Raw genomic sequence first — 24,858 nt, forward strand, 5'->3', positions numbered from 1 at the left:
AAGGTAATTCAAGGTGCCCCTAAACCATATATTTCCTGCTTGATACCCGTATATAATCCAAAGATGGATGAACCAAGCGTGGACACTATGTGTGCTTGGATAAGAACCATCGAGGAAAATATGGAAGACTCCTTCAATCCCCTGTACCGACGCACCTACGATAGGGAAAGAACGGAGAGAGATTATGAATATTCCAGATATGAGGACGACCTTAGAGACAGAGAGGACAGAAGGTATAGAGATTACCAAGAAAGGCCAATGGGAAGATCACGGCGGGACCGACAAAGACGACCTCGGCCTAGACCTCGATCCTGGTCTCGATCTTGCTCACGATCCCTGTCATTCACACGTCGAAGGAAAGAGAACTCTAAGCGTGGGTCACGTAACCAACTATGGGCATACCTTCGTAGTAAAGGAGAAAACATGAAGAAGTGGGATGGTGAACCCACTTCTAAGCTTGAAGCTAGAGTGAGGGAGCTGAAGCGAAAGAAGACTGACAAGAAAGTTGTCTATGTAGTAGATGGAGATTTCTTAGAAGAGAAACTGCGATCGCCGAAACACGAGAAGATGGAGGTCCACTTCGACAATGGCAAAAAGTCTAAGAAGTCAAAGTCAAACTCTGACGACGAATGCTCTGATCAAGACCAGTAGAGGGGCCCTGCCTTCTGCCAGGAGAAGGAGAGGGACCAAGAAGATAACCGGGTTTACTGGGCTGTGTGGGTCCGATGGCCTGGCACATCGGATCCTCAGAGATACCAGGCCTTGATAGATACTGGAGCCCAGTGTACTGTAATGCCTTCGGAGTATAAGAGTACCGAGACTGTTACTATTTCTGGAGTGACAGGAGGGTCTCAAGAATTGTCAGTAGTAGAGGCGGACATGAGCTTGACGGGAGACCAATGGGAAAAGCGTCCCATTGTGACGGGGCCAGAAGCCCCTTGCATCCTTGGTATGGACTACCTAAGAAGAGGATACTTCAAGGACCCGAGAGGGTACCGGTGGGCTTTTGGTGTAGCCACGGTGATTGAAGAGGGGTCCAAGCAATTGTCTGCCCTTCCTGGCCTTTCAGAAGACCCTTCCATTGTAGGATTACTACGAGTTAAAGATCAAGAAGTGCCAATAGCCACAACAACTGTACACAGACGACAGTATCGGACAAACCGAGATGCTGTGATCCCTATCCACAAAATGATCCGAAAGTTGGAGAGCCAAGGGGTGGTCAGCAGAACCCATTCACCCTTCAACAGCCCCATCTGGCCTGTGCGTAAATCCGATGGAGAGTGGAGACTGACTGTGGACTATCGTGGCTTAAATGAAGTTACGCCACCGTTGAGTGCTGCCGTGCCAGATATGTTGGAGCTCCAATATGAGTTGGAGTCCAAGACAGCAAAGTGGTACGCCACCATCGACATAGCCAACGCGTTTTTCTCCATTCCTTTAGCGGCAGAGTGCAGGCCACAGTTTGCTTTCACCTGGAGGGGCGTTCAATACACCTGGAATCGACTGCCCCAGGGGTGGAAACACAGTCCAACCATCTGTCATGGACTGATCCAGGTCACACTAGAGAAGGGTAAGGCTCCCGAACACATCCAGTACATCGATGACATCATTGTATGGGGGGATACAGCAGAAGAAGTTTTCAAAAAAGGACAGACGATCATCCAGATTCTCCTCGAGGCCGGTTTCGCTATCAAGAAGAGCAAAGTCAAGGGACCTGCCCGAGAGATCCAATTCCTAGGGGTGAAATGGCAAGATGGACGACGCCAGATACCAACAGACATAATCAACAAGATTGTAGCAATGGCTCCCCCCACAAACAAGAAAGAAACCCAAGCTTTTCTGGGAGCCATAGGCTTCTGGAGGATGCATATCCCAGAATACAGTCAGATTGTGAGCCCTCTTTACTTTGTGACCCGTAAAAAGAACAATTTCCAGTGGGGTCCTGAGCAACAACAAGCTTTCAGGCAGATCAAGCAAGAAATTGCACATGCCGTGGCTCTTGGACCAGTTAGAATGGGACCAGATGTAAAGAATGTGCTCTACTCTGCAGCTGGAGATAAAGGTCCCTCCTGGAGCCTCTGGCAAAAGGTGCCTGGCGAGACGCGAGGGCGACCACTGGGTTTCTGGAGCCGAAGCTACAGAGGTTCTGAGGCCAATTACACCCCTGTGGAAAAGGAAATCTTAGCGGCGTATGAAGGTATACGAGCAGCTTCAGAGGTAATTGGTACCGAAGCACAGCTCTTCCTGGCACCCCGATTACCCGTCTTGAGCTGGATGTTCAAAGGGAAGGTGCCCCCTGCGCATCATGCCACCGATGCCACGTGGAGCAAGTGGATGGCTTTGATTACACAACGTGTCCGAATCGGGAACTCGAATCGCCCCGGCATCTTGGAAATCATAACCAATTGGCCTGAAGGTGGGAACTTCAGTCTGGCAGAAGAAGAAGAAGAGCCAGTGAGCCGAGCCGAGGAAGCTCCGCCATTTGATCAGCTGCCAGATGAAGAAAGGCGTTATGCCCTTTTCACTGATGGTTCTTGCCGAATTGTAGGAAGGAACCGGAAGTGGAAAGCGGCCGTTTGGAATCCCACCCGACGAGTGGCAGAAGCCGCTGAGGGTCAAGGCGAGTCGAGTCAATTTGCGGAACTCAAAGCCGTCCAATTGGCCCTGGACATTGCTGAACGAGAAGGTTGGCCGAGACTCTACCTCTACACAGACTCGTGGATGATAGCCAATGCTCTATGGGGATGGTTAGAGCGATGGAAGAAGATGAACTGGAGGCGTGGAGGAAAACCCATCTGGGCTGCTGACTTGTGGCAGGACATCGCTGCCAGAGCGAAGAGTCTGAATGTGAGAGTCCAGCATGTAGATGCCCACATGCCCAAGAAGCGAGCTAATGAAGAACATAATAACAACAGAGAAGCGGACCGAGCTGCACAGATAGGGGTGTCACAAGTAGACCTAGACTGGCAGCAGAAGGGAGAGCTGTTTCTGGCTCGATGGGCCCATGATGCTTGCGGTCATCAAGGCCGAGATGCCACCCACAGATGGGCACGAGACCGAGGGGTGGATTTAACCATGGATATCATTTCTGAAGTTATCCATGATTGTGAGACTTGTGCCGCTATTAAGCAGGCGAAAAGACTGAAACCCCTGTGGTATGGTGGACGATGGGATAAGTATAAGTATGGAGAGGCATGGCAGGTTGATTATATCAAACTGCCACAGACCCGCCAAGGTAAGTGCTATGTACTTACCATGGTGGAAGCAACAACGGGATGGTTAGAGACTTTTTCAGTGCCCCACGCAACGGCCCGGAATACCATTCTGGGCCTTGAAAAGCAAGTCCTGTGGCGACACGGGACCCCAGAACGTATTGAGTCGGACAACGGGACTCATTTCAAAAATGGATTAGTCACCACTTGGGCGAGGGAACATGGTATCGAATGGGTATACCACATTCCATATCATGCACCAGCTGCTGGGAAGGTTGAGAGATATAACGGATTATTGAAGACCACTCTAAAGTTATTAGGTGAGGGGACTTATAAAAACTGGGACAAGAACTTAGCCAAGGCTACCTGGCTAGTTAACACCAGGGGTTCTGTCAATCGAGCTGGCCCTGCACAGGCAGAATCCCTTCACATTGTTGATGGAGATAAAGTTCCAGCAATCCATTTGAGGGGAATGCTAGGGAAAGCTGTTTGGGTTACCCCTGCCTCAGGCCAAGACAAACCCATTCGTGGGATTGTCTTTGCTCAAGGGCCAGGACATACGTGGTGGGTAATGAGGAAGGATGGAGTCATCCAGTGTGTGCCTCAAGGAAACTTAGCCTTGGGGAAAAACTAATTGTATGTCCTAAGTTGTGTTTTTACAGGAAGCCAGTCGCCAGATGAGAGAGAGACCTGAACTAAGCTGTTGCTGGTATCCGGTGATGAGACAGTCCAGTGATGAAACAGCCATAAATCAGAACTGTAATGGTGACTGAGGAGACCAAAGATCTGGACTGAACTGACATCGGTATTGATTTTCCAACGACGAGACAACTGTGCCGAGAGACCAACAAGAACTATATATATATATATGCAAATGTGTATATATATGCGCGGGATGTAGACGAACGTGAGACATAGGTGTTGCGTAAAGGAATAGTATGGAATAAGGGGTGGAGAATGTGGTGGTTTCACTCTAGGCCTTCCTGGAGACCAACTTGTAACCAGGAAGGAACTAGAAAAGTGATCACGGAAGTATTCCATGCTATTCCTTTACGTAACTTGAGGTATAAATAAGGCCAGCGGGAGGCATCTCGCTCTCTTCCTCTCCGGCGAGGTTCAAGAACGGCGGGTCCCTGTTTTGGTCTGGTTTATCTGGAGCTGAGGCCTGCAGTGACTACCGTTATCTGCCACGCGTGAGGGGAGAGCCTTGGGCCGTGTCTAGCCATCCTGCCTGTTCGAAGGGAAGTGGTGAGATTTTTGCTAGTTTGCCTTCGGTCGGCTGGTTGGCTTGTTCGGTCCTTGCCCCTTTTTGTCCTTCTCCCTTCCCCTTCCCCCCCCCCCCCCCCCCCCCTTCTGTGTGTGGTATTCTCCTTTTGTGTATCTGTCTCATATGTAATATATATATATATATATATATTTATATATATTTGCTATAGCTTTGGCTGCTTGGTTTTTTTTTCTTTTCCCTCTCTGGGAGGCGGGTCCTTGTTGTCGAGTTTCGGGGACTTGGCGGGAAGCCAGCTCGAAACTTGCACAGTCTCAAAGCCCAATTTGAACTCCTTTTGAATCTGTGGCAATTGTTTTAAATAGCTTTGAATCGGGACTTTAGCTTTTAATTTGCTAAACTGATGGAGTTTCAGATGTCAAACTGACAGATAAGAGGTGCAGTTTATTTCCTAAACACCTTCTACTTCTATTGATTTATCAGATCAGGCTGAATGAATGTTTTTAGTTTGCTTCTTACCCAAAATGAAATTTGTCTTAATGATGTTTTCCCCAGAAAGTTGGCATAAATGATTTGTAGACAAAAGAAAGTGATCTTGAAAACTGAGGAGGAAGATGGTATTCCACTTGTCTTCTAGCTTTACTTTAGAGTCTGCTGTTAATTTTTTAACTTTTCACAATTCATGAGCAAACAAGTTACTCCTTTCTAGTCCTTTCTTTAAAGGAGATTAATTATTTTCATTGTTAACTAAAAGATTTTCTTCTAATTAAAAGAAATTATAAGGCATTCAGCAGGGACATTAGTCAATAAACTAATTATGGTTGTGGCAAGTGAAGGAGAAACCATCAACTGATCTTAGGACCATGATTTAGAAAACTTTAAATATGTGATTTTCCCATTCATTGAAAAAGCAACGTAGATCTTACATGCACTTTTAGTCACTGTTTAGATTGTACAGAAAAAAATATTAGTCCTTTGAAATGAGCATAGTGCCTCTGGAAATTTTTAGCTGCACTAACTACATTCACTTGGTGTATCCTTGTAATGTCATCTTGATTGGAACAGGAGAAGAGGAGCATTGAATCTCCATTTCTTGTTGCACTGCTGCCCTGTAAAATTTTATTCCCATTGAAACGAAGTCATTCCAAATAATGAAAGCGGCATTTTTTTGCTTTAAAATAACACCAAAAATAAATTTCAAATGTTATAAAGACTTCAATGATTTCTTCCTTAAAAATACTACCAGCATCATCGTCATCATTACAGAAATAAAAACTGTTTTTCACAACCTGGCAATGAGTTAAGAATGTTGCATTAACTCTACTCTGCAAATAAAAAAATTGAGAACTAGCATAGGGTAGTTTTTTTTCTGAAAACTAAATGTAAAGTCACTAGCCAAGTCAGGATTCAATTCAAAGGCAGAGATTTTACCTTCTGGTTATTAGTTCTCCTACTTTTGTGCACCTTCAAGACATTTTTTTGACACAAGCTCAATGTATGAGAACAGATAGACATTACATAAAAACTTGTGATTCTGCTCAGCAGAGATGTACCAGTTGCCTAGGCATAGATTTGTAATCTAATGCAATATAGAGCAGAAATTGGTAATTGTCAGGTTCATAGAATCATGGAATGGCTTGGGTTGGAAGAAACTTTAAAAGATCATCTAGTTCCAACCCCCCTGCTATGAGCAGGGACATGTTTCACTAGACCAGGTTGCTCAGAGGTCCATCCAACCTAGCCTCGAAATGCAAATGTGGTGGGGTTTGGGTGTTTTTGTTTAGTTGGGTTTGGTTTTGTTATTGCAGTGTGAAGCCATTGTGACAGGGTTACAAGCATTTGTTATGTTCATATCCTCTACCTTGGGGACTTAGAAATGTTTCATCTTATGATGAAATAAGAGAGGAAAAAATACTTATTCTGGATTTTGAAGACTCATAACAAAAAAATTAGTCCTCAGAATCCCAAGTATTCTAGTCATGCCCCTAATACGTCTGCCTTCTTTTTGATAGCTTGTTTCTCTCATGTCTGCATGAAAATGTTCCAAAATCAAGCTGCATTGGAAGGTATTTTAAGGTCATTTTTACAAATAAACTGTATCAGATAACAATACATTAAATCATCATTAACACTCAATATCTATTTGGCAATTTTTGCATCAAAGCCTAAATTCTGCATTTACTGCTGGGGTTTTCTGTTAAAGTTTTAGCATTCTGTTTTGAATCAACCAGACAGTAAAGAGGACAAGGTGCTAAGGTTGCTAAAAGTTCAGGAAATTTCCTGGGTAACAAGAATTTCTGAAAATTTCCTGGGGGTTTGTAGCATACTCTTTGACCCACTAACTGACTCTGCACCTACATAGAGTTTTGGATTGGAAAGGAAATTAGAACAATTATTAGCTGAAGAGGAAGATGCTGCCATTACTCTATTAAAAATGCAAAACAGAAACCAATTTTTTATTCTACAAGGCATGTCTTCTATTTTCTGGATTATGTACACAGCTAGTTTGGATGACAAGCTGGAGAAAAATAAACTGAGATCTAATTTACTTTCACAATTATGATTAAATTTGCAATGGGGATCAGATTCCACAGTTTTCACACAAAAAAGAGCAAATTAAGGACAAGCTGAATTTTGGGTTTCACTGGGCCTTCTTCACAGCCACAGAGGCATGCCATCAGCAGATCCAGCCAAGACTAGACCTATGAGCTTACAGCATGTCCTGTGGCTGCTCCTCAGCTCTGAGAGAAGGCATTACACAACAACAGTCATATTCACTTGGATGCTCCAGAAAATGGAGAGGAAAAGACTTGTATCTTTTCCTCAGCTCATTTTCCTCCATCCTTAGTTTCCCATTGCACTGTCTTTCCTGCTCTATGGATTAATCCTTTCAAACATTTCTCCTATGCCCACTGAATGTTCAGCAGTGACCACACCAACTTTTCTTAAGCTGTTGCTCGCAAAGCTATTTTGCCTTATATGGATCCGTGTCTGTAATTTCAGGATGGATTACTGGCCTTATTTACAAAGCAATGGTATACAGTGTGGCCTTTGATATTAAACAATTCCCTTGGAATGCTGTCAGTGAATGTCTTCCTCCATATTTTTTGGGTTTCCTCCTTTCCTCCTATCTTCAAGTCACAGCTCAACTCTGACCCTTTCTGTACCTCGTCCATCATCTGTATTTTTCTATTCCTCACCACTGTTTGCTCACTTACTGCTAATCCTTAGTCACTTCTTACTCACAATTTCACATCTCTTTTTATACAGTCTCCCAGACCTTTTGACAAAAGCCTGTTCTCTCTGTCCTCAATAGTTACAAGCTTAAATCCTGTCTAATCTAGTTCCCATTGACACAGTAGGTCTCATCTTTGTCCTGACACAGACGCCAGTCCTCTCCCTGTTGTGTCTCGACTTTCTCTCTCTTGACTTCAGGGAGGAAGTGCGGGGACCTCACATGCAGAGAAAGAAGATTAACTGGGATTTACATGTCTAAGTTCAGACATGTTTGCCAAAATACCCAGCCATTGGGACTTAACCTTGGAAGAGCACAAATTCCTTGTGTGCCTCTGAATTAAACTGCAGGGCTTCCCAAGAGTTACAAGCTTTATGCCATTCAGCTGAGTGGATTTGCCACTAACTAGGGGAAGACTCACATATGGGATATTTCTTTTGCCTTTCCTGCTCAAGCAACTTTGATCTAGTTAAATTCCTGAGGGGCAACTGACCAGATCATAAATTGCAGGTTGTAAGGCTTCACTTTAAATAATGAAATACCAGTTTCTCATTTTTATGTTTGTTTGATGGTTTTTTGTTTCGTTTTGTTGATTTTTTTTTCAGGGGGGTGTTGTTTGTTTGCTTGCTTGTTTTAATAATACCAGGAGGTTGAATAGATTTAATTTTGTCTGCTACCTCAAATACAAAGCTCCAATCTCCCAATCCTCAGAGGCTGCTCTAACAGAACTTATCTGTCATGAAGACATGAGTTCTTGCCATCACAGTCAATCTGCTGTATAATTCAGGAAAGAATTAAAACCTTCTCTTAACAAAGACTAGAAAAGATGGAAGTTGTTTTGAATACTGGTCCTTTTTGCAATACGGCTCCACACACCTTTAGAGCATCCAGCAGAACAAGGCAGTCCAGTGTGCTGCAGGGATAAAAAGAAAGTGTTGGAGCAAAAGTGACAAATGCCCCAGAGCTATGGCTCAAGATCTAATCATACCAGTCTACTGGTGTGAGTCTACATCTACTCAGTGCCACTCTATCTTTAAGGTATTTTATGTATATATTGCCCAGTTCCCTGCCCATCTCTGTATATCGGAATTCCTATAGGTATCAGAGTGGACATGAAACTAAGAGGAGACCGTAATGGCAGTCTCTGCTGACTGCTTGAACTACTCTGTAAAAGTGTAGATGGCCAAATGAATGCACAGAGAGTATTTGTGATTAAAAAACCAGACAATTAAGCCAGCCTTATGGAGCAATGAAAACTAGAGAGAGTAAAGACTGGGGTGAAAGGGCAAAAGGTGCAGAGGTTAAGACCAGAAGTTTAAGCTCATGCTTGAGTATGGCCAGCCAGTGAAGGGTGTGAAGAAATTGTACAAACTGAAAGACAGCACAGCCAAAATGTCCCAGCTGCTCAGCAGCATCATTATTTGTATCACATGCCCACCCAGAGGCTCCACATGAGTATCAGGGCCCCATTGTGCTATATCTTGCACAAACACAGCAAAAAGTCCAAAGTCATAATCACAGGAATAAGCAGAGAAAAAGCATCAGCTCTGCAGCATGTAGGAGGCAGAGCTTTGGATGAGCCGGGAGCAAAGTGAAAAGGCTTCATGCCAGAATGACTCTGGATATGCTACAAAGGATCATGAACCTCTCAATGAACTTGAAGCCCAGTGAGTTCCATGTAGTTCCAGGTGCTGTAATGAATGTTTCACAGAGAGATAATTAACCCCCCTCACCCGAAAGCTCCACAGTGCTGATGTTTTTCAGCACAATCTGTCCATGACACCATGGTAGAGTGCAGAGCCAGCTTTATTATTTCAGTTTATTCTGTTCCTTTTTACTGCTACTGCTCTCTAAGGTTAATTGTATTCCCTGTGCTGATGCACAGTGGTATCTATACATAGACCTCACTGTATGGATTCTTTTTTTCTTTTTTCTTTTTTTATCCCTTTTTAATCAATAAGAAGTTCAAACATTATGCAGCTTCTCAGTAAAATGCCAGGAGTCATCCGGTGAATTGGGAGAGGGCGAGAGTAAAGGAGCAAACCCTTGACCCTCTCTGACTCAGTCTGCTCTTTTTTTGGGTTAACATCCAGCTAAGTACCCAGGCCATTCCTTCCTTCTTCAGACTCCTAAGTTCATGTTCACTTCAGAGCTATTTGGAGATATGTCGTTTTTTGGGATGGACTTCAACCAATGTGACCACATCCACACCAGCAGTAGCACACAGACCCGCTTTTTCTCTGTACCAACTAATCCTGCAACTAGAAGTATACAGAGATGCAGAAAGACCAGGATAGGTCTTCCTGTTGCAATAACTAATTGAAACCCTGGCTCTGGTTTTCAGGTGAAGGCTCAGGTTCATCAAATGTTATGTAACTCTTCTGCTGGTTTAACTGTCTTCTAGCATTGGACCCATGAATGAACTCATCACCACAGAATGAGATGAAAGAGAACCAGAAGTGCCTTTCAAGATTAAGGATCATCAAAGGCACTGAATCACAAAGTCACCGTGTCCACAGCAGTCCGCAACCAGTTGAGAGGAGGACAGATGTATGTTTTTTACCATTTCATGAAATCAGATGACCTCTCTCTTGAATGGCAGCCTGTCCACATGGCTGCTCACAGCACTTGTGCTGCATGGGGCCCCCATGTCTCAGATATGACATCCTACAAATCTGCAGCTCCAGCAGGTGTTTTGCAGTCAGTCTCTAATTTTTTGTTTATCAGTTTCTAAGGGGTACAAAAACAGGCATAAAGACAATCAAGTTCACGTGCCAGAATGAAATGCTATTAGCAAGTTCAAAAATATAAAGATTATGATAGATCCACTTCAGCACGGTGGCTACTACAGTACTTGTACTCGGCCAGTTAGGTCAGAAAAAAATATTTTTCTCGTATTAGGTGTATTTGCAATAAATTTAGCCCAGTGTCTAATGAAACTGTCTTTAGAATCTGATGAAGGCTAAATGCACAGATCATTCTATCCTGATGACTCTTGTAGTATGTTTCAAAGATAACCATTTAACGCTGTTCACTCTTAGAAAGTATTTTTGATTTATATTTTAATTTAACTTTGTGGGAGAAAAGATTATTGCAATTTAACAGAGTTCCATAACATATTCTTGGCAATAAGCAATGAAGAGGTAAATTGAATGATTAATTTCATACTGAAATCAACTTATGCTGAAAGTAAAGAACCACCTTTTGCTCTCTTTTGGATGATCAAGCTCCCTTGCTTTGGAGCAGTTAATACTTGACTTGAACAAATCTCTACTTGTTTGGAACTTTAGATTTGAGGAACAGACCAAGACAGATGGTTCTTTCTCTGTAAGCTATTGATTAATGGGTTGTACTAAATGGTGTGACATGCCCTTTAAATGGAATTTACAAGTAATATATTGTATGGCAACTGCATTATTAATGATTTTGATAGCTGGTATTTGTGTCTTCCTACTCTGAATTCTTCTTATTTATCCTGATGAAGGTGGAGGACAAAAGCTGGTTCCCTCCTGCTTGCTGGGTTTTGCTCTTGCAATCATATACATTCCTAGGCTTATTTTCTTTATTCACATTACATCTAGCCTGACAATTTCCCTGACTGTGTGCCAGTACAAAAAAGCAAAAAAAATAATCTTCCTTTGCAAGAAAATTGCCAAAGCCTCTAGATAAATATATCTGTGTAAGAATTGAAGATGACTGGAGAGTTCACTCTTCATTATTAAAATATGTTTACAGTCCTACATAAAAGCAGAGAGAATCAAATCTTGCATTTTTACTTTTTTATTACTTAAAACTTTCTCTGCTTATTTTTCCTGCACTTTGAGAGGCAGACTGCACTACAAATGTACTTATTGGGTTTACGAAACAGTAGACTTATGTATGAAAGACTGAAATAAAGGGCAAGGGAATACTAAAAAGCAATTAAGCAAGAAGGAAAATGCAAACTACAGTATTGTTCAGTTCATATTATCCAGTCGTTCAAAGAGAGAATTCTGAAATCCCAGAAACAGAGGAATAATTCACAGAAAATAAAGACATTGTAGAAAAAAATATGCTTAGCCTTCACCAGAGAAAGCATTAGGGAGATGCTTGTTTCAGACCCTTTGCTTACAGTATCTGAATTGTTAGAAGAGAAAATATGCTATCAAACTGATGAGTTAAAGAACAGTGAATCATCAGAATTTGGTGGAACTGCTGAGGAAACTTACAAGTGAAGTAACTGGCATCAGCATGAGTGGCATAACATACTCATTAAAGTATTTTACTGTCACTCCATCAAAACCAAGGACCAGGCTCAAACAAATAATAATGTCTTGCAGCTTTACAGACCGATATCAGATATTGAAATTTATCTTTCCTTAAATAGCTCAGAATGATACAGAAACAACAGATTAGACCTGTTCAAAGCATCCTAACGTCAGCATACATATCTAAATGAACATGATATAAGGACTGGAGGTAATTGAAAGCCAGAAGTGCCACTCTTCACAAATCTGTGAACTTGTAAAAATGCTTTACCCATTTGAATGTTCTAGCTTCCAAAATGAGATAATGGGAAGTAAAATCCTTAAGTGATGACTTGAAAAAAACCAAAACATTCAGTGTTGCAATTTTCCAGGAGGTCCAAGACTCGCACTGAGGCACTATCTCAGTTCACCTCCATTTACAGGTACCAACCCTGCTGGACCTAAGGAACAGAGTAGGAACCAGGTGGGAACAAACTCTGGGAGCTGCATCCAGCGAGAGACATCAGAGTCGGGAAGTCAGGGGTCTTTCATATTCAGCTCTGCAGCAGGGAGCCAGCAAGTCCAATCACTTGAGCAAGTGTAAGGTCGTGATTTTGCCTCAGAATGGAAGATGCTTGAAATTCAGGCTCCAGATAAGGAAACCAGACAAGTTAAGGTTTTTTTTTTTGAAAATAAATTTCTCCTCCTACCCTGCAAAGAATTAAATTCAGCAAAATTCTTGTGGAAATAGCCAGTGTTATTGAAAAACAGATTGCTCCAGTAGAGAAAGGAAGAGAAGTAATTAACATTGCTGACCAGCAGATGTGAAAGTGTGGGTGTGCTCTCTGCTGAGCATGTCAGTATACAAACTTACATTCTATGTAATAATTATATTGTTCTACCTTGTGCCATGGTGTGACATACAAAATCTCAGTATGTCAAAAGACCACTAGAAGAAGAACAAATAACAAACTTGGCTGTAAAAGCTTTGAGTAATGAAGTAAAAATAGATACAATTCAACATTCATCAAAGTAATTTCAATTGCTGCATTCCAACGAAGAATATTACTTACAAGCATTTAATTCGTCTAGAAAGAATTCTTTAAGCCCTTAATGTTTTAGAAAAACTCATGAGAACTACATCTCTTAAAAATTATACCAGAGAAGGTAGCTTTTTCTCAACCAGTTCTTTTAGTCTCCAAATACTGTTTGAGCAACAGTCCGCTGAAGACACTGGAAACACTTCCGTGAACTTCACTGTGACTCTTCATATCTTGTGCAACAATGAAAGCAAAGAAGGTCTTGATAGCTAAGACGATGGGTTTTTAAGCCTAATTTTCTTTTCAGGTGTTTTCATGCAGAAGTTGAATTTTCTTGAATCTATTTACTGAGTGGAATGTATTGAAGTTCCTTAAAGTAGACATTATGATGGACTTTGTTTTTGCATCATTAAGCAAGTTTGTTTTTCTGTTTAGCATGGCTTTTATACCATTTTCAACAGCATGGTAAATGTCCTCCATGTTCCAGTTCAACATCAAACTACCTGAGATGCTAGCTGTGTTTAGGTGCACAAAACTTCATCTCTGATATATATGTATGTAATGGTTTGAGAGCCCCAAAATCCAATTCCCGAGTCCAAACCCCCCTCCCACATCTCAACCCAGTGTGAGATGGGTTTTCCAGACAACACACGAGACTCAATATGGGGGGAAGGGATTATATTACAATCACTGTACAAATAAATATTACAATACATTACACACATAATCATAACTATATTTTCTATGACAAAGCAGTATTTACAATGGATCAAATCTCTTCTCCCTCCAAATAAAAGTCCAGGAGGGAAGAAGGAAGAGATCCTTTCCACTCTCAGAGCAGCAGTCTCTCTAGGGTAGCAGTCTCTCTCTCTCTCCCATGCAGCAGCTGTGGCTGTATCTTTTATCATTACACACAAGGGAGGCCTCCAAGTCCCTCTTGGCCCTTCGACTCCAGGCAAGGGTCTTTCGCTTCCGTGGGCTGCATTCACCACGACAAAGGTCGCTTCACCACGTCATATCAGTGAAGTGCAGAAGCCTTCATGACGGTCCGTATCCTCAGGGGATTCAAACTCCCTTGCAGAGTTCCCGTGCTCTGATCTCAGGCTGCTAGCTTAGCAGCAACAGGGTGGGGTGGGGGGAGAAGCCCTCCTCCACATTCCATTCTGGCCATCCCCGTCCAGCTCCAGGATGCCTGAGCATCTCAGCTCCTCTCTCTGTAGTGCACGCTGCATTTTAGGACTTCCATCCAGTAGGAGTCCATCCCCTCCACTTAGGAGGGATCTCAAAAGGAGTTTGGGGGTTTTGGTTTTCAGTTCTTACCCCACAACTCTGTCCATGGAGATTAGTTCTGCTCTGTGCTGGCTCCTTTTCTCTCCTTGCAGGAGTTCTCTCTGCGTTGCTGCATGCTTGTCTTTGCTGCTTGTTCTTATCTTTTCTGGCCCTCTGCCATAGCCTCCAGTCAGTGCTGTTTCTGCCACTGCTCCTGCTGCTGCTCACAGTGGAGAAAAACTCCCAGCTTCTCAGCTACAGATACTTAGCCCAGTCTAACACAGTTCCAAGTCCCTGTAGCCCTGCAGCCGGGGGCTGGGGGGGGCCTAGCCCCCAATGGGGCTCTGGGCCCCTTCCTCTTGGCTTACAACATGACCACTTCTCCTCCAACAACAGCAACAACCACAACAACTACCTTCTTTTCCGGTCTGGGTGATATGTTTACATTTTACAGGAGTACTGGTTGGCTCTACCCTAGGGGTCACCACCTGCTGGGGGGGTTACCATTTTATAACTCTAGGGGGAAAACTGTTTTTCCCCCACCACAATGTATAACATCACAGTCAAATGAAATGTTAATCCCAAAGCAACAATGAACATTGGAGTTGTGATAAGATTGCCATTATGAAAGAAAGCTACTGTTTTTGTAGACTCCATAAGAAGAACTGGATAAAATCAGAAGTCATCTGATATGTAAGGTCAGCCTATACAGAAACTGATCCAAACTCTTCTTAAAGTTTTAAAAACTGGTCACTATCTAATTCCAAGTTATTTTAATTGATCATTTTTTACAATCTATTTATACTCAAATAAAAAAAAAATCTTAAGGTCTTTCAGTCCATTTGAAGACAGTAAGTATCAGAATTTTTTTTAAATAAACACAGTATCATGGAATTTTCATGGCATTAATGAAAACAGAATACAAATCAGAGTTTCTAATCTGCCAATAAAAGAAATGGAAAAAAAAAAAAAAAAAGCCTTGTAAAAATTATCTAAACATCTGAACATTTAAGCATGGGCATTCTGTAACGTTTTATCTACTTATCTGCATTTTTTTACAGTAACCTATTATTTTGAATGGGATTTCATTGATTTTTGAGTTAAAGGTAAGTGGTAAAACTGGAAGCCCTCTTTCCCCTTTTTTAATAGAAGTAATAAGAATAATTGAGGAACATGATCATTTTATCCAAAAGTATGCTATTTCCTTATAAATCACAAGATTGATATAACAGAAATTAAACTGACAAAGAAAAATATTACAAAGAAATAAAGTAAATTTACCAATAGAATCGGTTTTAGAAAGACGTGTAAACAATTAGGTACATTTAATTACTTTTTCAAAGGCCAGATAACAGAGTGAAGGAATGTATTTCTTTCATTAGCTTACCCAGTCCTATGCTCCATATTATCACCTAGGAAAGGTTAATATATTTGTGTGTTAAGTCCAGAGCTAGCAAATGCCCATGAAGAAAAATAAGAAATAGTCTCCTTTATCCAAAGCTTTCTCATTTGCTTATTAAAACAATTTGAAAAGTCAAATGATTGCCTTCAAGAACTGAACTGTTTAAAATGATTTGAAATTCTCCTGATTTAGGAGCATTGCAAGATGAATATATGTGCAAATAAAACAAAATTAACTATAACTTCTGTACAATCACTTGTTTCAATTCGCTATAAAGCACATTTTTGTCCCAAATTATGTCTTTCTGAACTGATTTTGTAGGCACTCTCTAAAGATTTCTTTTTCAAGGGACAATATCTGTAAAGGAGTGAAGATTTTTTGACGCTCAGCTTATGCAGAAGACAATAATATAAATTCTATACATAATTCCACACATATATATTGTCAACATACAAGAAACAGAAGTTTATATGTGCTTCAATGGGGAAACAATGGTGTCTACAATTGAAACTCCTAGCTTTGGACCTTCTGTGGGCAAACTCAACGTTGATGAAAGCAGAAACCCTACCAGCACACCAGTGACGAATGTGGCAAGTGGTAACCACAGTTCTCATTGCCACATAATTTGGTGGTGAAACACATACAGCATGTCATACATTCCCTGTACTACTCCCACTATACAGATAACTATATATCATAGTAAGAGATGGCCCTAGTCAACATTCTAGTAACAACTTCTTCTACTCTATGAAGTGGACATGACAACAAGACTACCTTTCCAATTCTTCCTTTTACCCTCCCAAAAAGCATTAGCAGAAAATGTCTTTCTATGGTATCTTTTCCTTGATAAAAATGTTGATTTCAAAAGGATTTAATTTTGAAAAGAAAGTAGTCAACACCTACTGATATCAAGAGAGTGCCCTAAATCTTTCAGCATCTCCAGAGAGAAAAGTTACCTCTTTGGAATGAGTATATTTTTGTGTACCTTTGGGGGAAAAAAATAAAAGAAAAAGAAAAAAAAAAAAAAGAAACAAACATCAAAATGCTCCAATCAAGGTGAGACAGTCATTTTCTCTTTTGTGGGACAAATACATATATATCTATAGATATATGTCAAAATAATAAAAACAATCTATATATTATCCTCTTTGGAAACAGGAGAAAGCTATGAGCAATGATCAATGCGTGGCTAGTCACAATAATGTAGGAATGAGATAAATTACAGGTAAGAATTCAGAAAAGTGCAAACACAATAATCCCAAACACACTGTCAGTGGCGTGTACCAAGTTCTGTATATAAGAAATACCTGATTGCATTTAAAACGCAAGCTGAGTCCCGTCTAATTCAAGACCTCAAGGAAAAGATACTTGGCCTTTCCTCCTCTCCATCACAATGAACCTCTACATGCTGACAGCCCAGCCTCTGGCTTGTATGGCAAGATAACCAGCAACTTACTGCAACAGCATCACAATTGACACAGTGCCAGCAGTGATGTGTCTGCAGTGCCAATTAACTGCAGGAGCGGTGCTCTGCCCGACCTGCCCAGAGCATCCTCCAGCCTTGTCAAAATACCTGCTCTTCCCCAGGGGAACCTGAGATCCCTGGGTGGGGTGATAATGGTTTCACAGTGCCACAAGGAGAGGTTGTCCCCCTGCTTTGACTTTGAAAAGAAGGAGTTATCTGCCATTCCTCAGGAAGCATTTAAATCGAAAACAGTTAGCAGTGCTAACACCAGGAGCAGCTCATAATTAGGGATTATTAGCACAGCAATATGGAATGATTGATACAGAGTTGAAGCTAATGACTTCAAGATGATTAGGTCATTTTGTCACCAGTTGTTTACTCTGTCTATAGACACAAAAATCTGTGTACTTTAACCACTGCAGAGCTCTGTATGATGCCTGATGGATAGGAGAGTATGAACGGTAATGCTGTAATAATCTGTAAGCTGAGCACATGGGAAATAAATGCTGAAACTAAAGAAAAAGCTTTGTTTAGGTGAGCAAGCTGCAGCACAACTGAGGATTGTTTTAACTGTCTATTCCAGGAATTTCTGTAGCAGACTCAAGTGCCACACCTGTGAGGTTTGAGCTGAATTTACCATTTTCAGTGGTTACAAGAACTCTTTTCTGTTCCATCTTTTTTCCTTTAGAAGCAAAGTTCAGAATATGTTTGAAGACAAAAACGTGCAAGCAAACCCACAAAAATCTTTCTAGGCGAAAATGTCTGAATGTACCTAAATGAGGTGGTACAAAACTATCCTGTAACAAATCCAGTCTTCTGACTTGATTCAATATGGAATGGGAGCACCTACTTGTACCTTCAAAGGCAATAAGCCTTAATCACCTACTTAAGATAAGAGTGTTCTCACATTTCTCAAGAGGGAAAAAACCCCTTACCTCTCCAAATGCCTTGCTGAACCAAATCTTCAGTAATGACCTTTGAGCAACTGCAAATGAATCCTGAGTGAATGCTGAGTCAGTAGAACTGTTAGGCTTCCTGCACCCGCTTCTTCAAAATGGGGGGAAAAACAGCAAAACCTAGGAAAAATCGTTTCTCCATATGCCCTAAGGGGTGTGAGATACCTCACCAGTCTCACCTGTGAACTCTTCATTGCTTAAGATATACAACACACCCCAGTTGCTTTATACCCCGAGCTCAGGAAGATACATGAGCTGGACACTGAGATCACAAGTAAAGGGTTTTCCACTCCAGTGACGGGAAAGTAATCAGGGAAGATGATGCACTGGAGGGCAGCCCTCTGAGAAAGAAGGGAAGAGGCAGGGAGGGAGCACAGGGCCATGCCTGATGCCATCTGTCATCACTGCAGCTGCCTCACAGAAGACAACCCTGAATGGAAGTCTGTTAATTTCTTTGTAAAGTATCTCATTAGTCCCTCCCTTCCTGAGCTGCCTCCCTATTAAAATGCGATAAATTAATTCTGCCATTCCCAGTTCCAGCCTGTCCCCTTACTGAAATGAAGATGAGTCATGCTGGTCAGGACTCAAGAGAGATCATTATACAAGGACCAGGGGAGGTATTTAATTTCCTGACTGCTGAGCTGCCCTATCTGTAGTAGACATGGAATCTCCCATCCCTCCTTTTGCTCTAGGAAACTTTGGACAAAGAGTAAGAAGGTATGGAAAATGTATGTATGAACTCTCTGTGTAGCACTCTATCAAAACATACATATGACTGACAAGGAGCAATGAATTTGAGGGGTCTGATAGTGGACCAGATTCCAGTGCAATAACCCCTGGGTTCACGACAGTGTTTACTGATGCTATCAAAGATGTACACGCTAGTATGAGTGCTCTCTTTGCCTGTTCATGGGGGTGCCTGGCTGTGCCAGCTGTGCAGAAAGGACATGCTGAAGGGTTGCAGCCAAGGCTCTGACCTCATTCTCTGCAGTGAGTGCTGCTTCTGAGAGGAAGCACAGTGTGGATAGTTTTGATGAGGGAGTTAGCAAATAAGGGGATGCCCTTTACATCTCTGAAAGAATAAGAGAGGATCAATATTAAAACCTACAGATCAAGGTATAATATTCTTATTGTAACTCACCTGAAACACTGAAATATACTAAGGAAAAGTGTTTAAAATTATAGAAGAAAGCACATTCGACCCTGTATATGGGATTGTCCTTTCTACCTCTCAGCCTGCACCCGGCAATAAAGGGGAATTTATGATTGAAATTTCAATTTCTACTTTCCTTCCTCCACTTGTACACACAGAAACACATTTCTGACTTCCATCACACACACACTCACACACAACCACACTCTGCTGTTTTCCACCGGGCATTTAATTTCTGGCAGGCATCTTATGGGTCATAATGAATCTGAGAATTTGACTGATTTTTCTTTTAGCACTTTACCCTCTTAAACACTGACAGGATCTCAGAGCCCCTGCTACTTTTCACAGCCAGCAAAGTGATGCATTGATGTCTCGCCAGCCACATTTGAATTTAGTTTTGTGCAAGACAGAAACATCTTCTAGATGTGCTGGATTTTAATTGGGTAAGGAAAAAAGCAAAAAGCTATGAGTATTCTGAGCAAAAATATCACATATTTTATCCACCCTAACTTAACTTAGTGTTAGCAAAAATAAAAGAACTTTCTTCCCCACCATAATCACTATCCTCCCTTCTTTTTTTCTCAGAACAAGTAATAACTGAGATTACAGCTAAAGGATACATACTTTTATTTTTATTTTTATTCTTAAAATTTATGTGTTATGTTTCACTTACATCTGAACAACAGCCACCCCAGGGAAAATCCTCGTTCCACTGTTCTGCTGTGCAATAGTTGAGAGAAAATAAATTAATACCAAATGTCGTATATGCTTAAATAATGGCCATTCCCCATACCTCCCATGCTCCAAATGTTGCCCTTAAACAGAAGCAGAGTCATTCTGTGCATCCGTGCTACCTGTAGCAGGCAGCGCCACTACCAAGGATCATAGAGTATACCCAGATAGAATCTCCCAGTGTGGAGTCTGCCCAGAAAATCTGTGCTTGTAGGAAATCTTGGGTACCATTAACATTGAAATCTATGACCAAGTAACTTTTAAAAAATTTTCTAGAGTTAAAATACCCCGAATCAACAAGAGTACTGATGTACCCCCTCCTTTCCCTCCTTTCTTATTTGTCCTAAGGTGTCTGGGGGGGGTCCCTTCTTTTTTTTTTTTTTTAATATATTCTTCTATATAGAAACAGTGTTTTCAGGCAACACAGTCATTGCATTAAACAATAGCATCAGCACAGATCAACACCGAGCAGAGTTGAGGTGTCTGTAAAAGAGCATGGTTCAGGTGGGTGATTCACTACGTAACAGAAAGAACTAGGGAGAAGAAACTGTGAAGGCAAATATCTCTGACCTTCTCAAAGACGTCTCTCCAGCTGTCTGTCCATCCTAATCACTGGCATTTACCATCCAGTCAGCTGCATTGGCAAGCAAAGAGTAATTCTACAGCCTACAGAGAGTAACTGTACTGCTTGCCCAAGAATCTGTAGAGGTAAAGCTCTTCCAAACATCCATGAGAGCTTTCCCACATCACACCCAAACTGGGTGGTTGCTGATTGGCTGAATCAGGGTCACAGCACAGCAATCTCATTGCTGCCATCTGTAGTGGCAAAGAGTCCTATGAATGCAAGACACAGGAACCAATGTCATCACATCTGAGCAAATATAAAATACACATTTCTGTAAATGATATGCAACACTGAGAACAGAAAGTTCCAGTCAGAGAAAGAAGAGGGAAAAGATATTAGATTAGAGGAGACTGCAACCACTAAGATAATTAATTTGATTTTGAGTCCACTCTCAGGTTTGCCCTTGAAATGAACACAGCCTGGACAAATTTTTCCATGGCTTAAAAATTATTGACCTCTGGTATTCAGACTCAAAGTAGAAGCCATGGGTGGCAATGGCTGGTTTCAACTAAAGGTTTGAACACAGTTTCTATGCCCTTCCAAGATGATACCCTAATCAGAGCTCCTCCTCCATCTCCAAAGCTTTTCTAGGTGGTATGAAATAGCCACTGCAATTTAGAAGTGAAATCTCATTAGTTTACTAATTCCCCAGCTGCTGCGCTCTCCACACTTTGTTTCTGGGTTTTCTTCCATGTTGGCTTTATACAATATGGCTTGTCTATGGATACCTGAAGAACTCATTACATTTTTGAGCATTTGTGTGCTGTACATTGAGTGTCATGTGCTCACATTTACCAATGGAGATTGAGGAAAGTGGAAGGTGATTTGTTATTGCAAGGTAATCTCTAATTTGCAGATATGTTCAATTTTAGAAGGGGCTATGCTCAGAGGTCTTAAAAGGGTGCTGGCTTCTAAGTACATTTGGGAAGCTTGCAACAGAGGCTTGCTGTTTGATCTCTTCTTCAAATCTCTTTCACTTCTTTAATAAAAGAAAAACTATGTTAATAATCCAGGTAGATGATTTGTGAATTTTCAGTACACTGCTGCCGCTGTTAAACCTCCACAGATTAAATCTACAGATCTGTAATTTTAGATTCTCTCCTTATATTAACATTCCTAGGTATATGGCATAACCCACTACTGATATTTTCATTTAGCAGTTTCACTTTATATCCTTGTTAAAAAGGTTTTTCACCTGAAAAACATGTACATATAGAAAACTACAGAGAGGTACATTTGTCTGTCTCAGGAGGATAAAGAGTAAAGAAAATGATGACAGAATATGATTCGGTGCATCCAGAGTGGCTGAATATTTTGCATGTGATCACTGAAAGGCAGGTGCCCACCCCTTTATTCAGAAGGGAACCTCTGCACTGGATTTGGGCTCTATCTTTTGCTTTTGTCATCAGCCGCACAGAAATATAATTGAAGAGATGTGGAACTGAATACTTTTCGTTATAGCTTTTATAAGAAATTCAATCTAAGAATTTGAAAACTGTTTTCTCCGCATACCACAGTGGTCTCTCTGCAAGAGACCTGTAATTCTGAGGCAGCATAAAGGGGCTGTATGAAAGGCCCATTAGCAGAAAATTCTCCAATTGGTAGGAAACTCCCTTTCAGTGGCAGCTAACACAAGCTGACTCTTGCCCTGTACCTCTTTCCTGGCCTGGGAAAGGTGATGTCAGGGTCAGAGGCTCTGACAGAGAGGAGTTAAACTAGGCATTTTTTTGGGCCAGAGTCTATTAAAGGATGTCAGCTAAACCGTGGAATTAGAGCAACCCAGGTGAGCAATATCTCAATTTGGGTTGGGCATGCTCACAAAGAAATCATAAATGGGCTTATCAACATTGATTACAGTGATTACAGTGGGTGGGAGAGTGGGTGATGTTAGATGCCTTGGTGGGTGATGCCTTGGTGCATCAAATGAAATCTTTCTATTTTTTTCCCAGAATTTGCATCAGTGTTTATAAGTGATTCCATTTTTATTCTAAAATATTGTGACCAATATAGTTACATCAGTTCTGTATCTCCCTACCATTTCATGGAGCAAGCTACTCTCAAGTGGGGATGAGAACAGAGAACAGGCAGTGAATTAAAGAACAGTTTAAAAAGCAAAACAAAACAAAACAAAACCAACAAAAACCCAAACACACAAAAATTGTTTTCCATTATGTTTTGTTTCGTAAATGTATGTACAGTCAAGAATTACTAGAAATGAGGCATAGATCCTCAGTGGACAAAAAACCCCTTACATATGTAGGTATACTTATAAATATTTGTGTGTGTGTATGAGTTTGTCCATTTATGTTGTAAACAAACTGCCACAGTTTGCACTAATCACAGACATTTGGGGTAGAGGTCCAACCTGTGACCAGCCCCATAGCAGGACAGGCTGCAGCTATTACCACCTTGAGAAATTACCACTGACACAACCAGTAACATATTTTTCCAATTAGTTTGAGGGAGGAAATGAGACATTTTTCTTCGTTAATGCCTCTCTCTCTTCCTCTCTTTGCCCATCCATTTTATGCTTCCTGATGGTGCTCAGGAGGCTGTCAGGTTCCCTCCAGCACACTTCCTGCTTCCACCCGGCAGGAATAAACTGTTAGCGCTTTGTTTGAAATGATTCCTGAGAAGTCTGATTCCTCTCACCAAAATATGAATAATTGTAGTATTTGACTCTTGGCTTCCTCCTCGGGGATCGTTCTGAGTTAAACAGTTATTGAATTTATCCTGACAGAGATTGCCAAAGAAAACTTTATTTGAAGGACAGAGGGGGGAACAAACTGTTTGCTGAACTGAAAAAAGTTTGAAATACTATAAAGGGAGAGAAAAAGTCCCATAATGGAAGGTGGAAATCTGGGACAGACAAATCAGGCCATAAAATGTAAGATCAACACAGCGGTGGAAAGCAGGAAAGCATATCCTGGGCCAAACATACCAATGGAGACTATTACACACATGGACCTCAGATGTCATATACAACATGCGTCTGCAAACCACCTCATACTTCAAAGTCCCACATTACACTAAACTCAACAAGTCCATGCTGGAAATGAAGAGGCCTGAGTCAACACTGCTAAGTGCTCAGTGAATCTAAGCATATAGACATCTTCAACCTTATGTATCCAGTCTTTCATTTCTAACCTAAGGCCACCGCCTTTCCTATTTTAAACACCAAGGACATGGCTCTAAGTCAGGAAAATGGAGTCACCTTTCCCAACATATCTGCGTAACGTGTGCCTGTTAATCACACAACATCCAGTCCCAGTGAAGAGACAGTAAAGCATGTCAGAAACAACACTGCTCTAAGAAAGGGAGCTTAAGTTTCTTTGGGCCTATGCACCATCAAGTACTAACAAGGTGCCTTTAATAACAGCAAAGTGAAAGTGCTAGTGAGCTCCACCCAAGACAGGTGACTTCAAATGTCCCTGTCACCTACAAGTGCAAAGCTCAGATGTGATTTTCAAGTCTTCTGGTTTCCATTTGAAAAAGACGAGCATAAGTACTTGAAAGAAAGGTGCTTTTTAGGTGTCTGTAAAAGGTGTCAGAGATTTTACAACAAAGTCTGCTTTCAGTTAGATGTTTATCTTAGCTATGAAATTGGTAGGTGGTCCCCTACATGGAGTAGTAACGTCACACTTTGGCTTGCACATAAACTGTGTCACCTGCCACTAGTAATGATGCGGCAACAAAAGCCTAAAAGAGGATCCCTTACAAGTGAAATATTCTGTTCTTTTCTGTTCTATTCTGTTCTATTCTGTTCTGTTTGTTTTTCAAGTGAGCTGATCAAACGATGGGAGATAACATACAGTCCTCTTTCTTAAAGGTGTTGGAAAGCATGAGACTTTCAGTTTTATTTCAGCAGCCCATCTTTCTGGGTGTTTCCCCATAGTTACAAAATGTGCGTGTATGCAACAGTGGGCTGTAACATTTTCCTCTGCTTTTGCAAAAATACCATGAACCTGATAGATGTTACCCTGTTAGCCATAAATGGCACTAAGGTATTTCAGATCTGCATTGTCACAGAATCTGAATGGCTCACAAACTGCTTGAAGTATGCAGTCACATTTTTCTAGTAACATAAAGAAATGCTGCCATCACCACGGAACTTAGCCTAATGAGAGGAAAACAACACACCATCAGACATAGACTCTGTAATCTGCCCCATTCTACATCCTAGAACATCAGAGTCCATCTGCAAGCGCTCACAAGACCAACAATAGCTGTTGTCTCCATTGACAGTCAGGTGTTTTGTGTGGTGAGAACCAAGGCTGTGCTCTGTCACCAGGAGAGCAGTCAACACCACTGCCCTCCT

The 24,858-nt window shown here is 41.4% G+C and overlaps 1 protein-coding gene across 1 annotated transcript in view; it reads left to right on the forward strand.

Annotated features, from left to right (window-relative positions):
• Window positions 1-652: 652 nt before the first annotated feature.
• LOC127479448 (uncharacterized) overlaps window positions 653-24,858 on the forward strand; it is a 171,751-nt gene continuing 147,545 nt past the window's right edge. The window contains exon 1 of the mRNA XM_051806416.1: window positions 653-4,244. Within this exon, the coding sequence (XP_051662376.1) occupies window positions 793-3,846 (3,054 nt within the window). The 5' untranslated portion in view covers window positions 653-792 and the 3' untranslated portion in view covers window positions 3,847-4,244. The remainder of the gene's footprint in view (window positions 4,245-24,858) is intronic.

Source organism: Manacus candei, unplaced genomic scaffold (assembly GCF_025592945.1).
Source record: "Manacus candei isolate 608988 ecotype Guabito, Panama unplaced genomic scaffold, ASM2559294v1 h1tg000067l, whole genome shotgun sequence".
Classification (NCBI taxonomy): domain Eukaryota; kingdom Metazoa; phylum Chordata; class Aves; order Passeriformes; family Pipridae; genus Manacus; species Manacus candei.